General features: G+C 40.1%; 1 protein-coding gene across 6 annotated transcripts in view; it reads right to left on the bottom strand.

The window, feature by feature from the left end:
• Positions 1 to 20,696, bottom strand: part of ppp1r13ba (protein phosphatase 1, regulatory subunit 13Ba) — a 53,510-nt gene extending 32,814 nt beyond the window's left edge. For 3 of the 6 annotated variants that reach the window (XM_067367372.1, XM_067367377.1, XM_067367373.1), the window contains exons 1-3: positions 12,538 to 12,804; positions 10,076 to 10,223; positions 1,858 to 1,977 (exon numbers count right to left, since the gene is read on the bottom strand). In XM_067367372.1, coding sequence (XP_067223473.1) covers positions 1,858 to 1,977; positions 10,076 to 10,223; positions 12,538 to 12,669 — 400 coding nt within the window. In that variant the 5' untranslated portion in view covers positions 12,670 to 12,804. Of the gene's footprint in view, positions 1 to 1,857; positions 1,978 to 10,075; positions 10,224 to 12,537; positions 12,805 to 15,513; positions 15,623 to 20,555 lie in introns of those variants that run through there. The other 3 variants (XM_067367375.1, XM_067367376.1, XM_067367374.1) reach the window with 3 other exon arrangements.
• Positions 20,697 to 21,447: the final 751 nt, after the last annotated feature.

The following is a 21,447-nucleotide window of genomic DNA, read 5'->3' as shown; positions in this document are numbered from 1 at the left end:
CACATAACACACATATGCATGACATCACCTGTTTCACAAATTCGCGTTTTTGTAGTTTTGTAGTTTAAATGATGTAGAGACGATAATGGTATTGTTTTAAAAAAAATATGCACTTTGCAACCCATTTTCAAAAGTTTGTGTTTTCATGCCCTCAAAACGTTGTCGTCATGCCAAAAAACATAAAAGGTTTTCCATTTTTAGTTGATGTCTTGTATTGTCTGTACATATGTGAAGCTGTTACGCTGATTCTTGACTTCTGGATTGCCTTCTTTGTTTTAATTTTTTATAAATAAACTAAATCTGCGGCAATTGAGATCCTCTGCTCATATTCATCTTGCCTGCACCATGACACCTACAAAATCACTCCAAGCATTCGGGAATGATTAATTATTTCGAAATAAAGATTCAAGCAATTGGAGAAAAGCCAAATATTGCCATGTCAGTTTATTCCGATGTCATGCTGCCCAAGTTCAAATCACTAACCCTATGTATGAGCAATATTAATAGTGATGCTTTCTCCAATATTAAAACTTAAAGTCTGTATTTCTCTGTTGAGGTCAGGCAGGCATTGGACACTCGCTGTGTCTAGTCTGATAGAGCTGGGGTCTGTCTCAGGTGCAGATATGAGTGCAAGAAGGCGGGAGACCAATTACACAGAAAGAGGATTAGTTACGTAACTGCAGATAACTGCAGAGGCAAAACTCTACAAAGCCCAAAGCTGACAGGACTCTCACTTAAAATAACTGAAAGAATCAGAGTTTGTATACTAGATTTAATAGAAAGTTTTTGATCAAAAACCTAAAATGTGTTAAAGTCGCCATGAAATTAAACACCCCCTGTGGTGAAAATCAAGTTTTTAATGTTGTTTATATATCTATCTTTGTGGTGTTTTTAATATGCTTTAAGACAAACCATGTGCAAATTCACACGTCAACACCATTGCTGAGTATTTTCTCTTTAAAACTGCAGTGAACCAAAGACAGTCAAATCACTGGTGATTCTCATATCACAAACTACCTTGTAACCAATCACGTAAACATGCTGGTGAGCTTTAGCATATCATTAACTATGACAGATCTAAAGCAGGGCAGTCTCAAGAGAAGCCAGGTTATCTCGATATATTTTTCTGTTGATATGAAAAATCGGGTAGATTTAATATGGTGGGTGTATTATGTATATACGATTTTATGATGAACTATATGTCTTTCTCCACTGACGTTCTAAGTTGTTGAAGAGTTTGTAAGGATACTGATCATTAGAAGGCAGCTGTCTGACTCTGAGATGGCGAACGGGAACATGGTTTGTGTAACATTTGCATTATTAGCAGCTGTTTGATAACATAGTCAAGCAAAAGGCTAATCATGTTAATTACCGCTGTGTGTCCGACGTTGTAAAAAGTGATACCATTGCCCAGCGTTTATCTCAGTAAGTTGACAAAGTGGATCTCTGAGCTCGTGCGAGTGAGTGGAGGCGGGGCTAATTAGCATATTCATAGATCTGCGTATACTAAATGAAGCAAGGATGTAGAGTTACATTCAAGCTATTTTAAGGCATGAAATCATTTTTTTTTTTACAGGTAAAAACATTTAAATATATCATTTTGGTGATCAAAGATGAGTTTCAATGGATAAAATTATTGACTACAGGAGGACTTTAAATTTGACTATTCTTTTTTCATTTTTTTTTTATGAAATATTGTAATATTTCACAATATTACTGTATATTGATCAAATAATTGCAACTTTGGTGAGCATATTTCGAAAAAATGTTACCAAACACAAGGTTTTGAATGCTAACAGAAACCAAGCATCCCACAAAAGGACCTGTTGTGGTCAGACTTACGTAACTTTTACCCACCTTGAGAAAATTTTGCAATGAGAGACTCCTCGTGCCGCAAATAAAACTTCACTTCCTGTCTCCTCTGACCCCATTTCTGTAGGTGCTCGAACATCAGCTGATCAAAAGGGATCGCTCTCTCTGTAAATAAGAACACAGACACTCTTTGTCTCAAGCAGGCTGTAAAACCCTGTGCTCTACACTTAGCACAGAGGATGTCAATGTCAAAACTGTTACAATACAACTCTATTTTAATCTAGTCCACATGATATGAAAACTTAAAATGGAAAATGGAAAATTGTACAACAGCCCCATAGCAAAGCATGGTAACACGTCCAGATGAAAAAGGTCTGGTTATCCTTGCTGTAAGCTATCTTTACTGTCTTTGACAGTGCAGGCCACGTGCCATCTGTAGGACACTGGAATAACAGGCCCACAGGAGCCATGTAAACAAACCTAGAGGCTGCAGCCCAGGCCCCGAGACGTTCTGTCCCACATACTACCACCCACTGTCTAGGACAAACTCTGACAAGGGTGTCATTGTTATGTGATGGACAGCGTTGCTTTCTCTGTGGAATCTGGTCCATGAACGTTTCCATTCAGTGCTATTTAGTGATATAAAAGAGCTAAGCAACACATCTGTATCTGTCAGCCATATTGCGCAGAGCATGTGGAAAACCTGTACAGCACATTATGGCATGAGTCTGTATCCACTGACTAAAGAACAATCCTTGATTTTCAAAAGAGTTGAATACAGGGGTGACTCATGAGGCTAGACAGACTAGACTAGAAAGTACTATATAATTTTACAGTACTGTGTAATATGTTGAATCAACACTTAGTCTCAACCTCAAACAGCATACCTACAGACCCCTCATTATACTAAAATAAAACTAAAATAAAATTCAAGGATTAGATGAAAAACGTAATCTTAAAAAAAAAAAAAACGTTAAGAAATTACAAACGCTATCGTGGCAACTAACTGAAATAAATATGTTTAAGCTGATGTACTAAAAATATGAAATAAAAATAAATTAAAGCTAAATAGATTTTTTCAAATTAATAACGGTGACAAAAGCACTTAACAAAATTGCTAAAACTAAAAATAAAATTGAAAATTGAAAATATAAAATAAATGCTAACTCAATATATCAATAGATACTATAATAGCTGTCATGAATGTGGCTCCCTCGGTCCCTCCTCCGGACCATCGGAGGGAGCCATCTCCGGAATACTGAACAGTTACCATTCGGACTACATTTCCCTTGGGCCCTCATTCCTGGGACTGATTGCACACACACCTGCAACACATCACATCCACACTACTTAAGACACACACACACACACTTACACCGCGAAGTCTTGATTTGCCGAGGTGATCATTACTGAGCGTTTTTCTGTGGACTGCTACCTGTTTTCGTCTGGACTGTTTATCTCTTGTGACCCATCGCCGCCTGCCCTGATTACTGCCTGTTTCCTGGACTGTGTTTGTGTTGCCGCCTGCCTTGATCTCTGCCTGTCCCTTGACTCTGTCTGTCTGCCGCTGCCACGACCATTGCCTGTTCCTGTTTATGCCTCTGCCTTAGCCCTGTTCTGCTTTGTTGATTTTTCTAAATAAACGCTGCAAATGGATCCACACTCTGCCGACTCATCACTACAGAAGACTTCGCCGCACAGCGATCCAGCAGCTCTCCAGCAGATATCATCTGAACTATCTGCCCAGGCCAACCAGCTGGCGGTGCATCAACACCAACTCACCCGCCTAACCTCCCTTACCGAAGAGCTGGTGAAGACGCTACAGGGCCTCCAATTCAGTCCCGCCGCAGCCGCCACGCCGCCGCCCTCTGCCGCCGCCGCTCCAGCCTTCGCGGCCTCTCCGGCAGTCAACCCACGCCTCGCGCTCCCGGAAAAATTCGACGGTAATCCTGCCAGATGCAAGGGATTCCTCCTACAATGCTCCTTGTTCATCAACCAACAGCCGTCTCTGTATCCCACCGAGTCCAGCCGGATAGCGTTTGTGTGTTCCCTGCTTTCTGGGAAAGCCTTGGATTGGGCCACCGCGGTGTGGCAGGATGGCGGATCCACATTCCCCACGTTCCAGGATTTCCTGCGGAGCTTTAAAGAAGTCTTCGAGCACCCCGAAGGAGGCAAGAGTGCGGGCGATCAACTACTCGCCCTCAGCCAAGGTAAACAAACAGCTGCCGAGTATGCACTGAACTTCCGCACGTTAGCCGCACAAACTAATTGGGTTGAAGACACTTTAAAACTGCTTTTCCGAAGGGGTCTGACACTAGAGTTACAAGCCGAGCTCGCTTGCCGAGATGAAGGAAGTTCGCTCAACGCGTTCATTGAACTCGCCATTCATATAGACAATCTGCTACGAACTCGACGCCCGAACCGCTTATCTACCCCCGTCAGTCCCGCTCCAGAGCCCATGCAACTCGGTTACACTCCTCTGCAACCCGAGGAGAGAGAGAGGAGACGGCAGCTTCATCTCTGTCTCTATTGCGGCCAGGCCGGCCACATTAAGATCAACTGCCCCGTACGGCCTCAAGCCTCCAGTTCCAAAGCGGTGAGTTCCATGCATCAGCTCAACCATTCTGCTAGCTGTTTTAAAATTCCCATCCAAATTACTGTCAATGGCAAACACATACTCACTGACGCCCTGCTAAATTCTGGAGCTGCTGGGAATTTTATATCAGAGACATTCATTAATGAACATGGCATCCCTCTAACAGACTGTAATTCCCTGTTAACAGTGGAGGCGCTAGATGGGAAACCCATCGGCGGAGGAAGAGTGGCTCACATCTCCGCCGAAGTTTCGCTGCAAATAGGAGCCCTTCACCACGAACGAATCCGATTTTATGTCATCCACTCGCCCAGCAACCCTGTAATCCTTGGTTTACCCTGGCTCAGAATGCATAACCCTCATGTTTCCTGGAAGGACTGTCAAATTCTACAGTGGGACGCAAACTGTCATAAAAACTGTCTCAAACCAGTAACCCCGCTACCCATTCAAATGACTTCACTCCACGGCACAGACACTGAGAAACCCAACATTCCCGATGAGTACGCCGATCTGGCCGTGGTTTTCAGCAAGAACAAATCCACTGAGCTACCTCCACATCGCCCCAGTGACTGCGCTATAGACCTGCTGCCTGGCACCACGCCCCCCAAGGGCAGGATCTTTCCCCTATCACAACCCGAATCAGCAGCTATGAAAGCTTACATCGAGGAGGAGTTGGAGAAAGGATTTATCCGGCCATCCACCTCACCAGCCGCCTCTGGGTTCTTCTTTGTCAAAAAAAAAGGATGGTGGTTTAAGACCCTGTATCGATTACCGAGGATTAAATGATATCACAGTCAAGTTCCGGTACCCTCTGCCTCTGGTTCCTCCAGCCCTTGAACAACTTCGTCAGGCGGCTTACTTCACCAAACTGGACCTTCGCTGCGCCTATAATCTGATTCGCATTCGTGAAGGAGACGAATGGAAAACCGCATTCTCCACCACCACTGGTCACTATGAGACTCTTGTCATGCCGTTCGGGCTGTCCAACAGTCCATCCGTTTTCCAGTCATTCATGAACGACATCTTCCGAGATATGCTCAACCGCTGGGTCATCATCTACATAGACGACATCCTGATTTATTCCAATTCCTACGAAGAACATGTCCAACACGTTCGGGCGGTCCTCCAAAGGTTAATCCAGCATCAACTATACGCCAAGGCAGAGAAATGCGAATTTCATCGAACCTCCACAACCTTCCTGGGCTACGTGATCAGCCGTGAGGGCGTGGCGATGGATGACAACAAGGTTAAAGCGGTTCTGGAATGGCCGCAGCCTCGCACATTGAAGGAACTACAACGGTTCTTGGGGTTCGCCAACTTCTACAGGCGGTTCATACGAAACTTCAGCAGCGTTGCAGCCCCACTCACGTCTATGACCAAACGACAATCCTCCCGCCTCGCCTGGTCCCCCGAGGCAGTACAGGCCTTCCAGGAATTAAAAGAACGGTTCACCTCAGCTCCCATTCTCCACCATCCAGACCCCGAACTCCCTTTCATCGTAGAAGTGGATGCATCCAGCACGGGCATAGGGGCCGTGCTCTCCCAACGGCAGGGTGACCCCGGGAAAACGTACCCCTGTGCATTCTTCTCACGGAAGATGTCGGCAGCTGAACGTAATTACGACGTGGGCAACCGAGAACTGCTAGCCATGAAGGCGGCTCTAGAGGAGTGGCGACATTGGCTGGAAGGGGCTAAACATCCATTTACCATTCTCACGGATCACAAGAATCTGGAATACCTAAGCTCCGCCAAACGTCTCAACCCACGACAAGCTAGGTGGGCTTTGTTCTTTACGCGGTTTCAATTCGTGGTGACATACAGACCAGGCTCAAAAAACACCAAGGCGGACGCGTTGTCTCGGCAACATGAGGAGGTGGAACGGACCGAGTGCACAGACAACATTATTCCTCACACCTTACTTATCGCTCCAGTTCAGTGGGATATCATTACAGAGATTACTCAGGCCAACGAACAGACCACACCCCCTTCGACATGCCCGCCAGACCGCACGTATGTTCCCGACCAGTTTCGTGACAGGCTGATTCATCATGTACATGACTTCCCTAGTTCCGGCCATCCGGGCATTACAGCCACTTTCAAGCTCCTGCAAAACCAGTTCTGGTGGGATTCCATGCTGGCCGACACCACTCACTTCATCTCCAACTGCTCACCCTGTCAGACTACCAAAGCCTCGCACCAAGCACCAGCGGGTTTGCTACAACCTTTGCCCATTCCTCAACGCCCATGGTCTCACATAGCCGTTGATTTCGTCACTGATCTCCCAGCATCCCAGGGCCACACTACCATCCTCACAGTCATTGACCGCTTTTCTAAAGCATGCAGACTCATCCCCCTGGCCAAGTTACCCACAGCATTTGAAACCGCTGAGGTGCTTTGCAATTATGTGTTTCGATTCTATGGTCTACCTGAGGATATTGTGTCAGACAGGGGACCCCAGTTTACTTCTCGAGTGTGGTCTTCGTTCTTCAAGAACCTCAATGTCAACGTTAGCCTCACCTCTGGGTACCATCCAGAATCCAATGGCCAAACTGAGCACATGAATCAAGAATTCACTAGATTCCTACGCACTTACTGCCATCGCAACCAGAGTGACTGGAGCCGTTACCTGCTCTGGGCGGAGTACGCCCAAAACTCCCTGCAAAAACCTGCCACTGGCATCACACCCTTTCAATGTATCTTGGGCTTTCAACCTCCGTTATTCCCCTGGTCAGGAGAACCATCCAGCCTACCGTCTGTCAATGAGTGGATGCAAAGAAGCGAGGAGACTTGGGACCAAGCTCACCATCACCTCCAGCGTGCTGTAAGAAGACAGGAGATACAGGCTAACCGACGACGTCGTCCCAATCCTCAGTACACTGCGGGACAATGGGTATGGCTGTCCACTAGAGACCTCCGGCTAAGGCTTCCATGCAGAAAACTCAGTCCCAGGTTTGTTGGGCCCTTTCAAATTATTAAACAAATAACTCCAGTGTCATATCGTTTAGATTTGCCTACTAATTACCGTGTGTCTCCTACTTTTCATGTTTCGCTGTTGAAACCCTCCGGGGGCCCGGGGGAGGAGCCGGAGGGAGCCGAAGCCCGCAACCCCCCACCCTTGATGGTCGAGGGCGAGGAAGCTTATCGCGTACGAGAGTTGATCGATTCCAGGCGCCGGGGTAGGAGACTGCAGTACCTGGTCGACTGGGAGGGGTTTGGCCCGGAGGAGCGATCCTGGGTCAATACGGATGATATCCTGGACCCGTCACTCATAGAGGAGTTTCATAGGACGCACCCGGAGAGACCGGCCCCGCGACCACGCGGTAGACCCCGGCGCCCGCGCCCTCGCGTCTGGAGCCGCTCACAGGGGGGGGGCTCTGTCATGAATGTGGCTCCCTCGGTCCCTCCTCCGGACCATCGGAGGGAGCCATCTCCGGAATACTGAACAGTTACCATTCGGACTACATTTCCCTTGGGCCCTCATTCCTGGGACTGATTGCACACACACCTGCAACACATCACATCCACACTACTTAAGACACACACACACACACTTACACCGCGAAGTCTTGATTTGCCGAGGTGATCATTACTGAGCGTTTTTCTGTGGACTGCTACCTGTTTTCGTCTGGACTGTTTATCTCTTGTGACCCATCGCCGCCTGCCCTGATTACTGCCTGTTTCCTGGACTGTGTTTGTGTTGCCGCCTGCCTTGATCTCTGCCTGTCCCTTGACTCTGTCTGTCTGCCGCCTGCCACGACCATTGCCTGTTCCTGTTTATGCCTCTGCCTTAGCCCTGTTCTGCTTTGTTGATTTTTCTAAATAAACGCTGCAAATGGATCCACACTCTGCCGACTCATCACTACAATAGCATATACATAATACTAAAATAATAAGTTTGAAGTTCACACAAAAATGGCTAGGTCCAATCTGATTACATGGTCTTCACCATATTTTTTAATCAGGGAAACAAAGTTGTACCATGTTGCTAAAAATTAAGTAATTCATATAAAGAAGTTGGCACTCGATAGTTCATTTACAGCATTACATTGTTAAAAAACGATGTATCCAAATTTGCATATTATCTATTGCATACTACCTACATTTTATGTGAGATTAATACTAGAAACGCCACGGGATAAAATTTACCCATGGCTGTTTATCAAATTTACTTCAGAGATTTTTAATAAAAGTCTCCCAGTCATTGACTTTTACTAAAATTGTGTTCTTTACAATCACCTGTTGTTAAAAATTAGATAAAACCAGATTAAAAAATGGGACATTTATACCTAAAACCGCCAGCAGGTCAAATTTACCCATATAATGCCTTTATTTTTGCGCTGTGTTTGAGCAACGTGTAGGCTTACTGTAAAACAGTCACACAACGCAGGTTCAAATGAAGATGTTTTAGCCTAATCATTAATGTTCAAACTTTGGATTAATTATACATTTTTGTTTTGCAATTTTTATCTTTTATTGTTCGCTACTGTGTTGCTATTTTTACAAGTATGCCCATTTCCTGAAAAAAAGTTAAAAATAGAATGTCAAAGGTGCCTGGATGGATGGTATACTAATTCCTGGAAATTTTTTCCAAATATACTAATATAGGCCACAATGCATTGCACTTCAGCAGACGAGTTTGTTATGATTCTCTTTCCACTTCTTCGGATTAAATAAAGGCATTTTAATGTAATTCATTTAGCCAGATGCTAACACAAACAGCATACACTAGTCTAGATGACTTCTTTTTTGCATTAATAAAGTGGTTCTTGGACAGAAAAAAGATGAAAAGTGCACCAGACTTTATGCTGATTATTTTATATTGTCTAAAATCAACCAAAAGCCACACAGACTAATTATATTGGAATACAGTCCTTTGGTTGGTCTCTTTTTAAAGAAGACACTCAGCAGATTATTGCTGAAATACACTTGTTGTAGAAGTTTAAGTTTAAAAAATATAAATTTTGCTCTAAAATTGCTATAAAATCAAAGCCATATGTGTACCCAAGTTGTGTTCCAAAGTCACACTTTAGATTAGGGCCCAATTCTCACTATTAACTAAGACTTTTGCCTCAATAAACTCCTAATTACTGCTTATTAATAGTTAATAAGGTAGTTGTTAAGTTTAGGTAAGATTAAGGGTAATTCAGAATAAGGCATTAATATGTGCTTTATAAGTAATAAACATCCAATATCCTAGTAATATGCATGCTAATAAGCAATTAGTGAGAAGTGGACCCTAAACTAAAGTTTTACCTATTTGTGAAATAGTATTACAATTTAAAATAGCTGTTGTCTATTTAATTCATGTGGCGGTAAACCTGAATTTTCAGCATCATTACACAAGTCTTCTGTCACATGATCCTTCAGAAATCATTCTAATATGCTGATTGGCTGCTCAAGAAACATTTTTTATTATAAATGGTGAAAACAGCTGTGCTGCTGAATATTTGTATTAATATACATTAATAATGTGGAAACAATGATACATTTTATTCAGGAATCCTTGATCAATAGAAAGTTTAGAAGAACAGTGTTTATTTGAAATAGAAATCTTCTGTAACATTATAAATGTCTTTACTGTTACTTTTGATCAATTCAATGCTGAATAAAACTATATAAAACTATAACGATCCATTTTTAACAGTAGAGTGTGTGTTAGCAGACTGGTACCTTTGCCTCTCCAGACCTCAGCGAGGTGGCAGCCGCTCTCCCCAGCCTCCTTACAGAATTCCACCACATCCTTACAGAGCGTCTCTGGAGTAATTGGCACCTCAGTCAGCAACTGTTGATTATCACTCAGAAATACGGTCAGAATCATCTGTAAAGAGGAAAGAATAACATCTGTCTTTGAGTAAACTTGCAGCCTCTCATTTTTGACTGTGTGGGCTTCTCCTTAATCTTTCTTTGCCTTGTTATAATTCTCAAACTGTTTACATTAATTTTCCCAGTGGTCTGCACCACAACCGTCTCATGGAATGAGTGTCAGTTGCAAAGACAGACGAGAGCTAAATAAAAGACTTTCAAAATTTGCGCTGAAATTAAGGGAATTGCATGTTTATTTTATGCACATTATGCCTGATCTATTATCTCCCACATACCAAAACAGATTTGTGAGGACTTTAGCAACACTCAAAATGGAAAATGTCTAAGGTTTTAAGAAATCTAGGAAAGAACCTTCAGGAAGGACAGCAAAATCTTAGATAAACTTTGCAGTACAGTAAGAATGATTTTAATAAATCAATAATGCATGTATTTTATTACACAAGTCACCATATAAAATGTAAACACATTGATGTATTCTTCATCCTGCTTCCCTTCACTTCACTCAAAAATTTAAATACTACACATCTTATAAATATCCTACTGAATTCAATTCCCACCCCGCGGGCAGGAATGGAGGCTTTACTTCTAAAGTGTAACACAATCCCTTCAAACAAGCAAGCACCAGATTGAAAGAGAAATTCTGTGAGGGTTGGATTACAGGGCAGAGCTATAATAATCTGATTAGGAGGGGGTGCAAACATGCGAGCGTGTGTGGCTACAGAGAGCTAAGGAAACTGTTTCGCTGGCTGAAGCCAAACAAATCCAGAAAGGGAAATGCTGCTATGATCTGTGAAGACAGCAGATAATCCCGACCTGGACAGCTGCCTGGAATTTTAGCGTCACATGGTTTCATATTAAAATAGCCCAGGGGCCAAAAAAATGTCAAATCATGCTAACGCTCCATATGAACAATTCAATTACTGGACTCTAGCCATGACCAAAGACAAAAGTTGTAAATCAAACAAAATTGAAGGTAGAGTCCCCTTCCAAAACTTTAAGTTTTTTTTTTTTCTTTTCTGTGGAACACAAAAGAAGAACTTTTAGTACATACACTGTAAAAAAAATTATAATAATAATTTGTTATCGCAACATTTTTTCTTTTGTCAAATCAACTTAAATAATTAATGTGGTGCAGATAGCATAATATTTTGAGTTTCAGTTGAATAAACCAATCACCTTCATTGTATAAACTCAAATTTTTCATTTAAATGAACTCAAAATTTGTACTTTTTTTAAATTGAACCAACAATTCTTTTTTACAGTGTACAATGAAAATCAGTGCAGTCTAAAACAATTAATTTGATTTTATATATATATATATATATATATATATATATATATATATATAAATATAAAACACTTTCTTTTGTGTTTCACAGAATAAAAAAATCATGACATGAGGGTGAGTAAATGATGACAACATTTTTATTTTGGGGTGAACTATCCCTTTAAATAATTAAAAAAGTAGATTGACTGGTAACAGTTTACATTAAGGGTTCTATTGTTAACATAAGTTAAAATTAACCAACAATAAGCAATACTTATACAGCCATTATCTTAATGTTAGTTTCAACATTAACCAATCCATTTTTAAGTTAAGTTAATTAATGAACTGTGAACATGAACAAACAATACCAATATATTTTTTATCAACTAACATGAACAAAGTTTAATACATGCTGTACAAAGCATAAAGTTCATTGTTCATGTTATAATATTCACAAAGTGCTACTGATTAACAATATGTGAATCCTAGGAAATGTAACATCATCCTTTACCGTAAATGATTGTTCCAGATTCCATATAATTATAACAGTTTATTACCTCAGAAAATAATTTCAACTCATCCCTCAATTTGTATAAACAAACACACAAAAAGCATAGACAGATATGTACTTAAAATAAAAGGAAGCAACATACTCCATAATGCTCTTAAACTTCCATTCCATACATGTTTTTTGTTTGTTTTCACAAATTGAAAGACGAAGTCATAACCAACAGAATTACAACTTTTCCAAACTACAAATGCAAGTGTGCAAGAAACAAACAACAAGCCTATCCCAGCATGCCACAATCATGTGCGTGAAATAGCAACCTTTGATTTATCATATCCGCGATCCATTCCAACTATAGTAAGACTCTATTTAGCACTACTCTTACACATGCACGTAAACACAAATGTCAGTCTTCTGAAATCCATGTCCCAGACATGTCTCGCTATTTTAAGCCGTACACAAGTGCCTAAACTCCTATACTCAGCGTCTCGTCTGCCCCTATCTTGCTCATCTTTAAGCCCTCCGGACTTTCACCTTAGTCAACCCGTGTGGGACCTTCAGCTTCCGGTCTTCCTTCTCCTGTGCCCGCGCTCTCTTCTGCAGCCACGGCCTGCCCTTGGAGGCGCTGACCAGGCTGCGTAGCACCATACTGATGAACCTCCTCATGAGGCTCTGAGGCTGGGGGTTGATGGATTGGAGAAGCTGGGCAGCCCAGGCGCTGGGGAGCTGCCTGCTGCCACTGGAGTGTGTCTGTCTCTCTCTCTCTGTGGGTGCCTGACTGTCTGCCTGACTGAGTGTGTGTGAGTGTAGAAACTACAGAGTGGTCGAGGGAAGGGGAGGGGGTTTTGGGGGCATTTGGAAAGGGGAGGGTGGGCAAGCTCTCTCTCCCAAATTGCATTCCCTCCAGGAACATGCAGAGGTGCCAGAGGAAGATAAGAAGTATCTGATGACAATACACAGACAGTCCTGTGACATGTCACTGATAGAGAAGACCAAACTCACTCAGACTAAAACACACACTTCCATGAACTCAAGTCGCCATAGGAAGTCATGCTCGTACCACTTACGTTATCAAACTAAGAAGCGTGCAGATAGACAGCGTGAACTTGAAGTATACTTCGGCTTTAGAATTTGCTGATCATCCATTCAGATTATACACAGTCTACATTTTTACATAGCCTAAGAAAATTGTTGCTAGGGTGTTCTAAGTGGTTACCAGGGCATTGCAAAGTGGTTGCTATAGTGTTCTGGGTGGTTGCTAGAGCATTGCTAAGCTGTTTCTAGCATGTTCTGGATGGTTGACAAGGCATTGCTATCCAGTTGTTAGGGTGTTCTATACGGCCCTATTTTAACGATCTAAGCGCATGGTCTAAAGGCAGGAACACACCAAGCCGGCGGTCGGCGGTCGGGCAGCTTTTCTTCGTACGTTTTCTCGGTGTATTCCGCACTGTCGGCTGAAGTTGGTCCTCCTCGGCTTTTTTTCGGCCGATTCGAAATGTTGAATCGCCGTCGGAGCTCGTCGGGCCATCTGATCATTCTGATTGGCTGCTCAGCTAGTGCCATCTGCTGGTTCGGAAAGGCATTTCATCTCACGCAGGCGCAGAACTGACGTGCTACTTGGCCGTCGGCTGTTTAGCGTTGGTGTGGTGTGTCAGGCCAACTTTGGACCCAGACGCTGCCAATGTGAGCCAACCCTGTCTGCTTTCATCGTCGTCGGCTCGGTGTGTTCTGGCCTTAAAGCGCACGGTGCTTGGTGGTCTGAATCCACTTTTGCTAGTTTAACGACGGGAAAAATGGTCGGCGCGCCCAACGCATGGTCTAAAACGGTTGTCTCTATTCTCTTAATGAGCCATGGTTGTGTTTTGGGAGTAAAGTGCAATAAACCAATCAGAGTATCATCTCCCATTGCCTTTAAAAGCTGGTTGCGCTCGCGCCATGGTGGATTCGCTATTCACGTGGCGGAATTTGTAAGGGGAAAAGATGAATGCTTCTCTACCGAGGAAATGGATCTGCTCATGCGTGAGGTTAAACCACACGAGCAGACTATCTATGGGACAAGCCGGATTCCACCAAAGCATTTTTATCTTTATGCACACAATAATAATGCGCATCCCTGTGTGTGTAATAAACAGTGTACATGTGTTGTGTACCCGCTTATAGGCGCTCATTACTAACACGCACTTTAAATAACAAAACAAATATTGCGGCATTGACATTAGACCAGGTTTCAGTTGGTCAATGGCAGTCTATTTCAGTTGCCTCAAAATAGCAACGCGCCAACAATGCACCTAAACACACCTCGTTTTCAGACCAGCACACCCATGGGAGCACAAATGAGTGTTAAATGTTAGAGTTCTAAGCCATGAACCAAGCCAATAAGCTATGAGGTGAATCACAACACTACAAACTTTGATTTGAAGAATTTTTTTTTTGGAAATCGGACAAGGTACAAGACTATGTGCTTAACACTTTCAGTGAGGGAAAGAACTACAAAAGCATCCCTTAAAGCATTGTGAACAGCATATATAAAACTAGAAATATAAAAAATATAAAACTACTCATTTACAAATGTTGATTATATGTATAAAAACTATATATATATATATATATTAAGTTTATTGCAAAATATGCATATACAAACATTTAAGTATTTTGAGAGTGTAGGGAGATAGACTCGATTAAATCATTTGCAGTGTTTCATGGGAGTGGGGAGCTTAAGATCTATTTTGGAGGGTGTTGCTTTTTTCGACTCTCTGATTGGTGGAATTTTCTGTACAGCATCATGGGTAATGTAGTTTTTCACCAGGAATTCGACAGAAGCAAATACCATCAATTAACCACCTTGTAGTATGTCTGTCTTTAAAGACTTATGCGTTACCGTTCAAAATCAATTTCCTTTATGGAGTTTTTACTTCCAGAAACCAACTGTTGCACTCTGTTGTAGATGGTTCCCAGTGTTGCTAAATGGTTGCAAGGGTGTTCTAGGTGCTTGCCAAAGTTTGCCTAGCATGTTCTGGATGGTTTCCAAGGCCTTGCTAAGCAGTTTCTAGGCAGTTTTTTTAATGCATTATTAAGCAGTTCCCATGGTGTTCTACACTGATGCCAAGGCATTGCTAATCAGTAGCTAGCATGTTCTGGGTGGTTAACAGAGAATTGCTAAGTGGTTGCTCAATTGAAACCATCTACAGTAGAACATCCCAGCACCAAGGCATTGCTAGCAGTTGCTAGGGTGGTCTACTGTAGATGGTTTCCAGAGCACTGCTAGGTGTTTGCTAGCATGTTCTAGGTGATTAGCAGGGCATTGCAAAGTGGCTGCTGATTAGCCCACATTAAAACCACCCCCAAATATCTATAATATTCTGGTCTCTATGACTTAAATCCCTCCTTAAAGGGTATTTTATTGTCTGCTAGTTGAGTATTACCAAAACGAAACAAAATGTCAGATATCTGACAGTTTAGAAAGGTAAGTAGTGAAAAAAAAATGTAAGAGTAATTATTATTATGACAAACCAACATCTTGTTCTGAAGCACTGAGCATTCTTGTTTATCTCCCTCTGTGGCGATTGCGCAGTGTCTACCCTGCAAGTCAGAGAAGAAGGTTTTCTGATTCCAAAGAAGGAGGTGAAGTCGCAGCACTCAATGCTTTGTCAATAATAAATCTCAGGACACAGGCAGGTCTTGTCACTGTGGGTCTTGGGCAGTCCTGACAAATAGAGCTCTGGCTGGGTATAGCTGCCCAGTTTCCACTGTAAAAACTGTTATAGCTTCCTTTAGTTTGTAACAACATGTCATTGAATAAGATGCTTCTGTGTGGAAAATCCTAGAAAAAGACAACGAAACACTTTTGTGAAACACTAAATATTTAATACTGTTAAACTGCTAAATACCCATACTTCTCAACATATGTGTTTTTTATTCATTTGACGCAGATGTGGCATGTGCCCCTGCTAAAGCATTGTGGGATTGTTGACACTGTGAATGCTCACCTGATTTACTGTACTGAGCCATCAATAGGGTGTCCATAGCAACGACTGCATCCACGGAAACATGTCAGTTCCTCTCACTACACTGCTGGTCAAAGACTTGCATAGTTAAGTGCAGTTAACAGCAGTAAACAGCACACTCAATCTCTGAGCATTTAATGGCTCTGACAGCTCCTCGCTCTAATGGCCGACACCTGGAACCAGTAAGCTTGAAAACAGACGAGAGTATGTTTGGATTTTACATTTAAGTTTTAGATTTGATGGCATGGAAAAGCACTAAAAGGAAACTGGAAAATTGAGAATAAAACATCATAAAAATCAAGAAAGAAAATGTATAAATAACTCCAAGTTCGCAGATAGCGTTCTCCAGCCTCTTACTCATAATCAATAATCATTAGTCACAGTTTTATTATTGATTTTTTTTCTCCATGTAGGAAAACAACATTGGTTGGCGTTGTGAGGTTATGAGCTTGTAAAAGAGTGCATGAGAGGGTTATGGAAAGTCAGATGCTGGAAGAGGCAACGAACAAACAATATATTATTTTTTTATATAACTATATTTTTACACTTTATACTTTTATTCAGCAAGGACGCAAGCATTACATTGATCAAAAGTGGCACAAAAGGCATTTATAATGTTGCAAAAGATTTGTATTTCAAATAAATTCTGTTCTTTTGAACTTTCTATTCATAAAATAATCTTTTTAAAAAAATGTATAATGGTTTCAAAGCTGTTTTCAACTTTGATAGTAAAAAAAAATATTTCTTGAGCACCAAATCAGCATATTAGAATGATTTCTGAAGGATCATGTGACACTGAAGACTGGTGTAGTAAGTAAAATACTGTATATTAAAACAGAAAACTTTAAATTGTTATAACATTTCATAATATAACTGTTTTCACTGTGTTTTTGCTGTAAATTTTACTGTAACTATGACACTGCTGAATATTTCATTTACATTAATGACCTGCCAAGCATTATATCATGTTTGGTAATGATGTAAATTAAAAAATGTAGTTTCAGCACTGGCTTCTGGCTTCAATACAGCGTTTCAGCCATGTTGAAGTTCACAATATAGTAACAGCTATGACATATAAGACATTCAGATCATAAATATTTACTGGAACAACACTGGTCACAAAATAATCAAAGTAACCATAAATGCAAAGGTAAAGCGCAGGAGTCAATTCCCTCGGCAGACTTCGAGATTCAGCAATAATGCCGTGAGGTCGCAATTTCAATAATGAGGCTCTGGGGAGATGTGAGCAACACTAGCGTGGACTCTAATAACTAAAGCACACTCTGGCTCAGCAGCCTACTACAGTGATGTGGGACGTATTAAAGATCCGGAGCTGCCAACACGCTCTGTTCTGAGTGCAGATGAAGTTGTAATCTCACAGACAGAATGCTGCCTTCCACAGTGCAAAAGACAGGCCAAAACACACCACAAGACTGTGTGCATGTTCACCAGCAATCACTTAGGGCAGGGGTTTTCAATCTTTTAGACACCACACATCCCCAAATATGATCATCATCATGCAATGGACCCCCATCCTAAAATTCATACTTACAAACCAAAATTTATTCAGACACCCTGAACATTTCATTCATTAATACAGTTTATTCACTATAGTTTAAAAAAAAATGGTAATAAAATATGACAAGATCTCAGAGTTAAACTGTGTCAGAAACAATTAATCTTAATTATGTCAGATAACACTTAAGCAAAACATGGTCATGTCAAAGTGAATAATTTTTGGTTCCAAATTTTTATCAGTTTTACTGTCTGAAGAATATTTGGGTATAATATATCATAGTTTACTGTATCTTGCTATCCTCACTTACATAAATGAACTATAGTGTCCTGCACCCACTAGTAAAAATATATCAAAAATGTCTGAATAATTTTCAGTTTGACTGTATATATTTATATGCTGGGTAGTAACTGATTACATGTAATCTGCATAATCAGATTCCCAAAAATGATTATATTGTTTTAAAATACTCATAATCAGACTGCAGGTTTGTGGAATTGCTCGCACTAGTCATATCACTGAAAACACAGCATTTCATCACTGGATTTACTGTTTCCTCAAAATTTCATATCTAATCAGCTCCCGATTAACACATTAACTATTATTTGAATTCTCACTCGAAGCTTTTGTCTTTCAAACACATTCAAGTATAAATTCACATAATTTCATATTTAACCCAACCCACTGAGATTTTAAGTTGATAAGTTAGGTCAATAATAAAATTAAGTCAATAATAATAATAATAAATAATAAAATTAAGTTCACGGTTCTAGGATGTCAGTTAATGGTCACATGACAGGCAGACAAACAAGTACTTTTTTTTCTTTTTTAGTAAGCGGTTTGTTTTTAGTTTAAAATTATTTATTTTACATTTTTATGAATTAATTGCATAGCTTTAAACTCAACGCCTGCAGTTCCTTCACGAACCCCAATCTGGGAAACCCTGGTGTAATGTAGTATTTAATGCACTTTATGTAGTTGATAACAAAGAATGGAATATATTTTTTATCTTTTTGTATTTTTATATCAGTATGGTACAAGATTATCCTATTCAAATCAATGTGATACATGAATTAGGTCAAAAGTACTCAAAAAGTAGTCAGATTATATTACCTTAAATGTGTAATGTAAAGGATTATTTTACTAATTCAATTTTTGTCATTTAATTTGGAATAACTGACTACATTTTGTAAGTAATCTACCGGCACTTACTGTATATACTACACCAATGTAAAATATTATTTAGAAAATAATATTACTTTTTTCTTCTCAATTTGGTATGCTGTTAAATGTATTATTTTTATTTATATCTAGTTTAAAGATATTTTTTATTACTTATTTTAATCTATTTAAAATAGATTTATTTTCACACTTTTCAATTGTACAAAACAGAATAACTATCACTTATTTTAAGTGGCAAACTTCTGAAAAGACTTTGACTTAACATAAGGACAGACATTTCTGTTTGCTTATCATATTTGATATTTTATTTATCTTGTCCCAAAGGAAGAAACTTCTGCATTTGCCCATCCAGCAGTTCTAGATTTATAAATATTCATATGCACAATAAGTCAACATAAGATCTGAAAAAACAACAACAACAACAACAAAAAAACTGATCTGAGTGTGTTTTGAAGATCAATTCTTAAGCTCAAGCAGGATGTAAGGACATCTAAGCTCTGGTACTTTTTTTTCATTTACATGTCAATCTGAAGTCCTGAGGTTAATCGCACATGTCTGTGTCGGAGTTTAACATGTCACAGAATTATTCTGGTGGTCTAATGAAAGCAAAATGGGCAAAACATGCAGTCAAAAGTGAAGGAATTTCTTGACTGTCTAATTCACTACAGGGGAAGCGTGCAGTCCATTAACTCTAACCACTCGTGCAAAGGTGAAAGGTTAACTTCAGTACAGAGGATGCTCTTTTCTTTCACCTTTGACCTTTGACCCCATCTGGCTCTCCCTGTAATCTGTGCTCTAATGTCTCCTATTGAGGCACAATGTCTGCTGCCTCATGGAGATGGAGAATAAAATAGCAGTTTCTTGTCAATATTCTGTGCAATGGCTGGAAAAAGTGCTCTGGGATTTAGGGTGTGAGGGATTTAAAAGCACACAGCCCTGAGTGAGTGTGTCACAATTTAGGAATTCTGACAACTTTTCCACAGCTCACTGCACAGCGCTTTCAAATATTCCCAATAGGCTTTCATTCAACACAACCACAACTGCATCACTCTCACACAGAAATAATGACAATACAAGAAATCAGTCAAAGCAGTAAAATACATCATGATTTCTAATTGGTAAGACACTCCTTATAACTGCAAGGAAGAAAGGGATATATATATATATATATATATATATATATATATATATATATATATATATATATATATATATATATATATATATACACAAAATATAAAATCAAGTGTGCAAAGTATCAATTAAAACAAAGTAGCCTAATGCTACTATCCTATCCAAGCATCATATTAACTTCAAATACTTTGCAAATTCAAATTCTGAATAAATATACTCCAATAGGGTGTAAATACATTTCAAATTTATGACCAACATTACTTTTATTAAAAATTCTCCAAGTTCTTTTGAGTGTCCAAAAATGTTTTGGGGCCATTTATGTAGATTATATCCTACATACTGTGCATTTCATTTACTCTATCATAGAGTAGTAAGCCAACTGATTTCAACCAAAAGAAGCGTAATACCTTTATTATTGTTTTAAAACAGATATAACAGTGATTATTAAAACTGACCGATAATAGAGGCAACCCAAAATTTAATGTTAAAATCCATACTACAGCCATTTGACAAAATACAGCATGACTGCTTCCCTATGAGTGACAAGCCATATGAGTCGCATTCCTTCATGATAGTCTAACGGAGTCCCGCAGTCCAACGCAATGTATAGCCTCCACAAGTTATGAATGAATGTTGACAGAGCTGTCAGTAACGATCCTGAATGACTGTTCTGAGTTCGAGCGCCAGTAAAGTATCATCAGCTGTTACAAACTTACCGGCATCATGACTGCAGAATGGCGAAATCAAACAGGGAGACCTGAATAAAAAAATAAATAAGCGCCTGCAACTCCCAAAGGAGCGAGGACAAATAGTTCAGTGATTAATTCTGTTATTCAAGCCCTTTGCCCGTTATGAGTTTGGTCCTGTGAATGTGGTGAAAGGATGCGCCATCTGAACTGGGTCATTTACGTCACATCAGCGTCCCAATCCAGTGGCTTCGATGTTTTGCGCAGGTTTTTATGGCAAGCCGTTTTAACATTTAGCTATTCATTTACACAATCTAAACGTTTTATCCGTTTTTATTTTACTAGTAGACTACCTATTTTTAATTTATGTACTATTTACAAACTATTCATTAGATTATTATATGCCTATATAATTATAATAATGGAATATGCAATGTCTGAAAACTCCTCAATCCACTTTTTTAGTGAAAACTGGAATAGATAACTAAAGAGTAGCTACTAATGACTGAAACAGGTACCAGCAACAGCTGGAATACATAATAATTTTAAAGGATATTAGTCCACTTTTAAATAAACTTTTCCTGATAATTTACTCACCCCCATGTCATCCAAGATGTTCATGTCTTCCTTTCGTCAGTCGAAAAGAAATTAAGGTTTTTGATGAAAACATTCCAGGATTTTTCTCCATATAGTGGATTTCAATGGCTACCAACAGGTTGAAGGTCCAAATTGCAGTTTCAGTGCAGCTTCAAAGGGCTTTAAACGATACCAGATGTGTAATAAGGGTCTTATCTAGAGAAACCATCGATCATTTTTGAAAAAAATACAACCGTTTATGTTTTATAAACACAAAATATCACCTTGAATGTACTTGTCCGTTTCCACATTCTTCATAACGCTTACGCTAAGTGTTCTACGCCTT

Source organism: Chanodichthys erythropterus, chromosome 18, assembly GCF_024489055.1.
Source record: "Chanodichthys erythropterus isolate Z2021 chromosome 18, ASM2448905v1, whole genome shotgun sequence".
Lineage (NCBI taxonomy): Eukaryota > Metazoa > Chordata > Actinopteri > Cypriniformes > Xenocyprididae > Chanodichthys > Chanodichthys erythropterus.
Note: the sequence above shows the minus strand (reverse complement) of the source record. Positions and strands in the feature narration are given on the sequence as shown.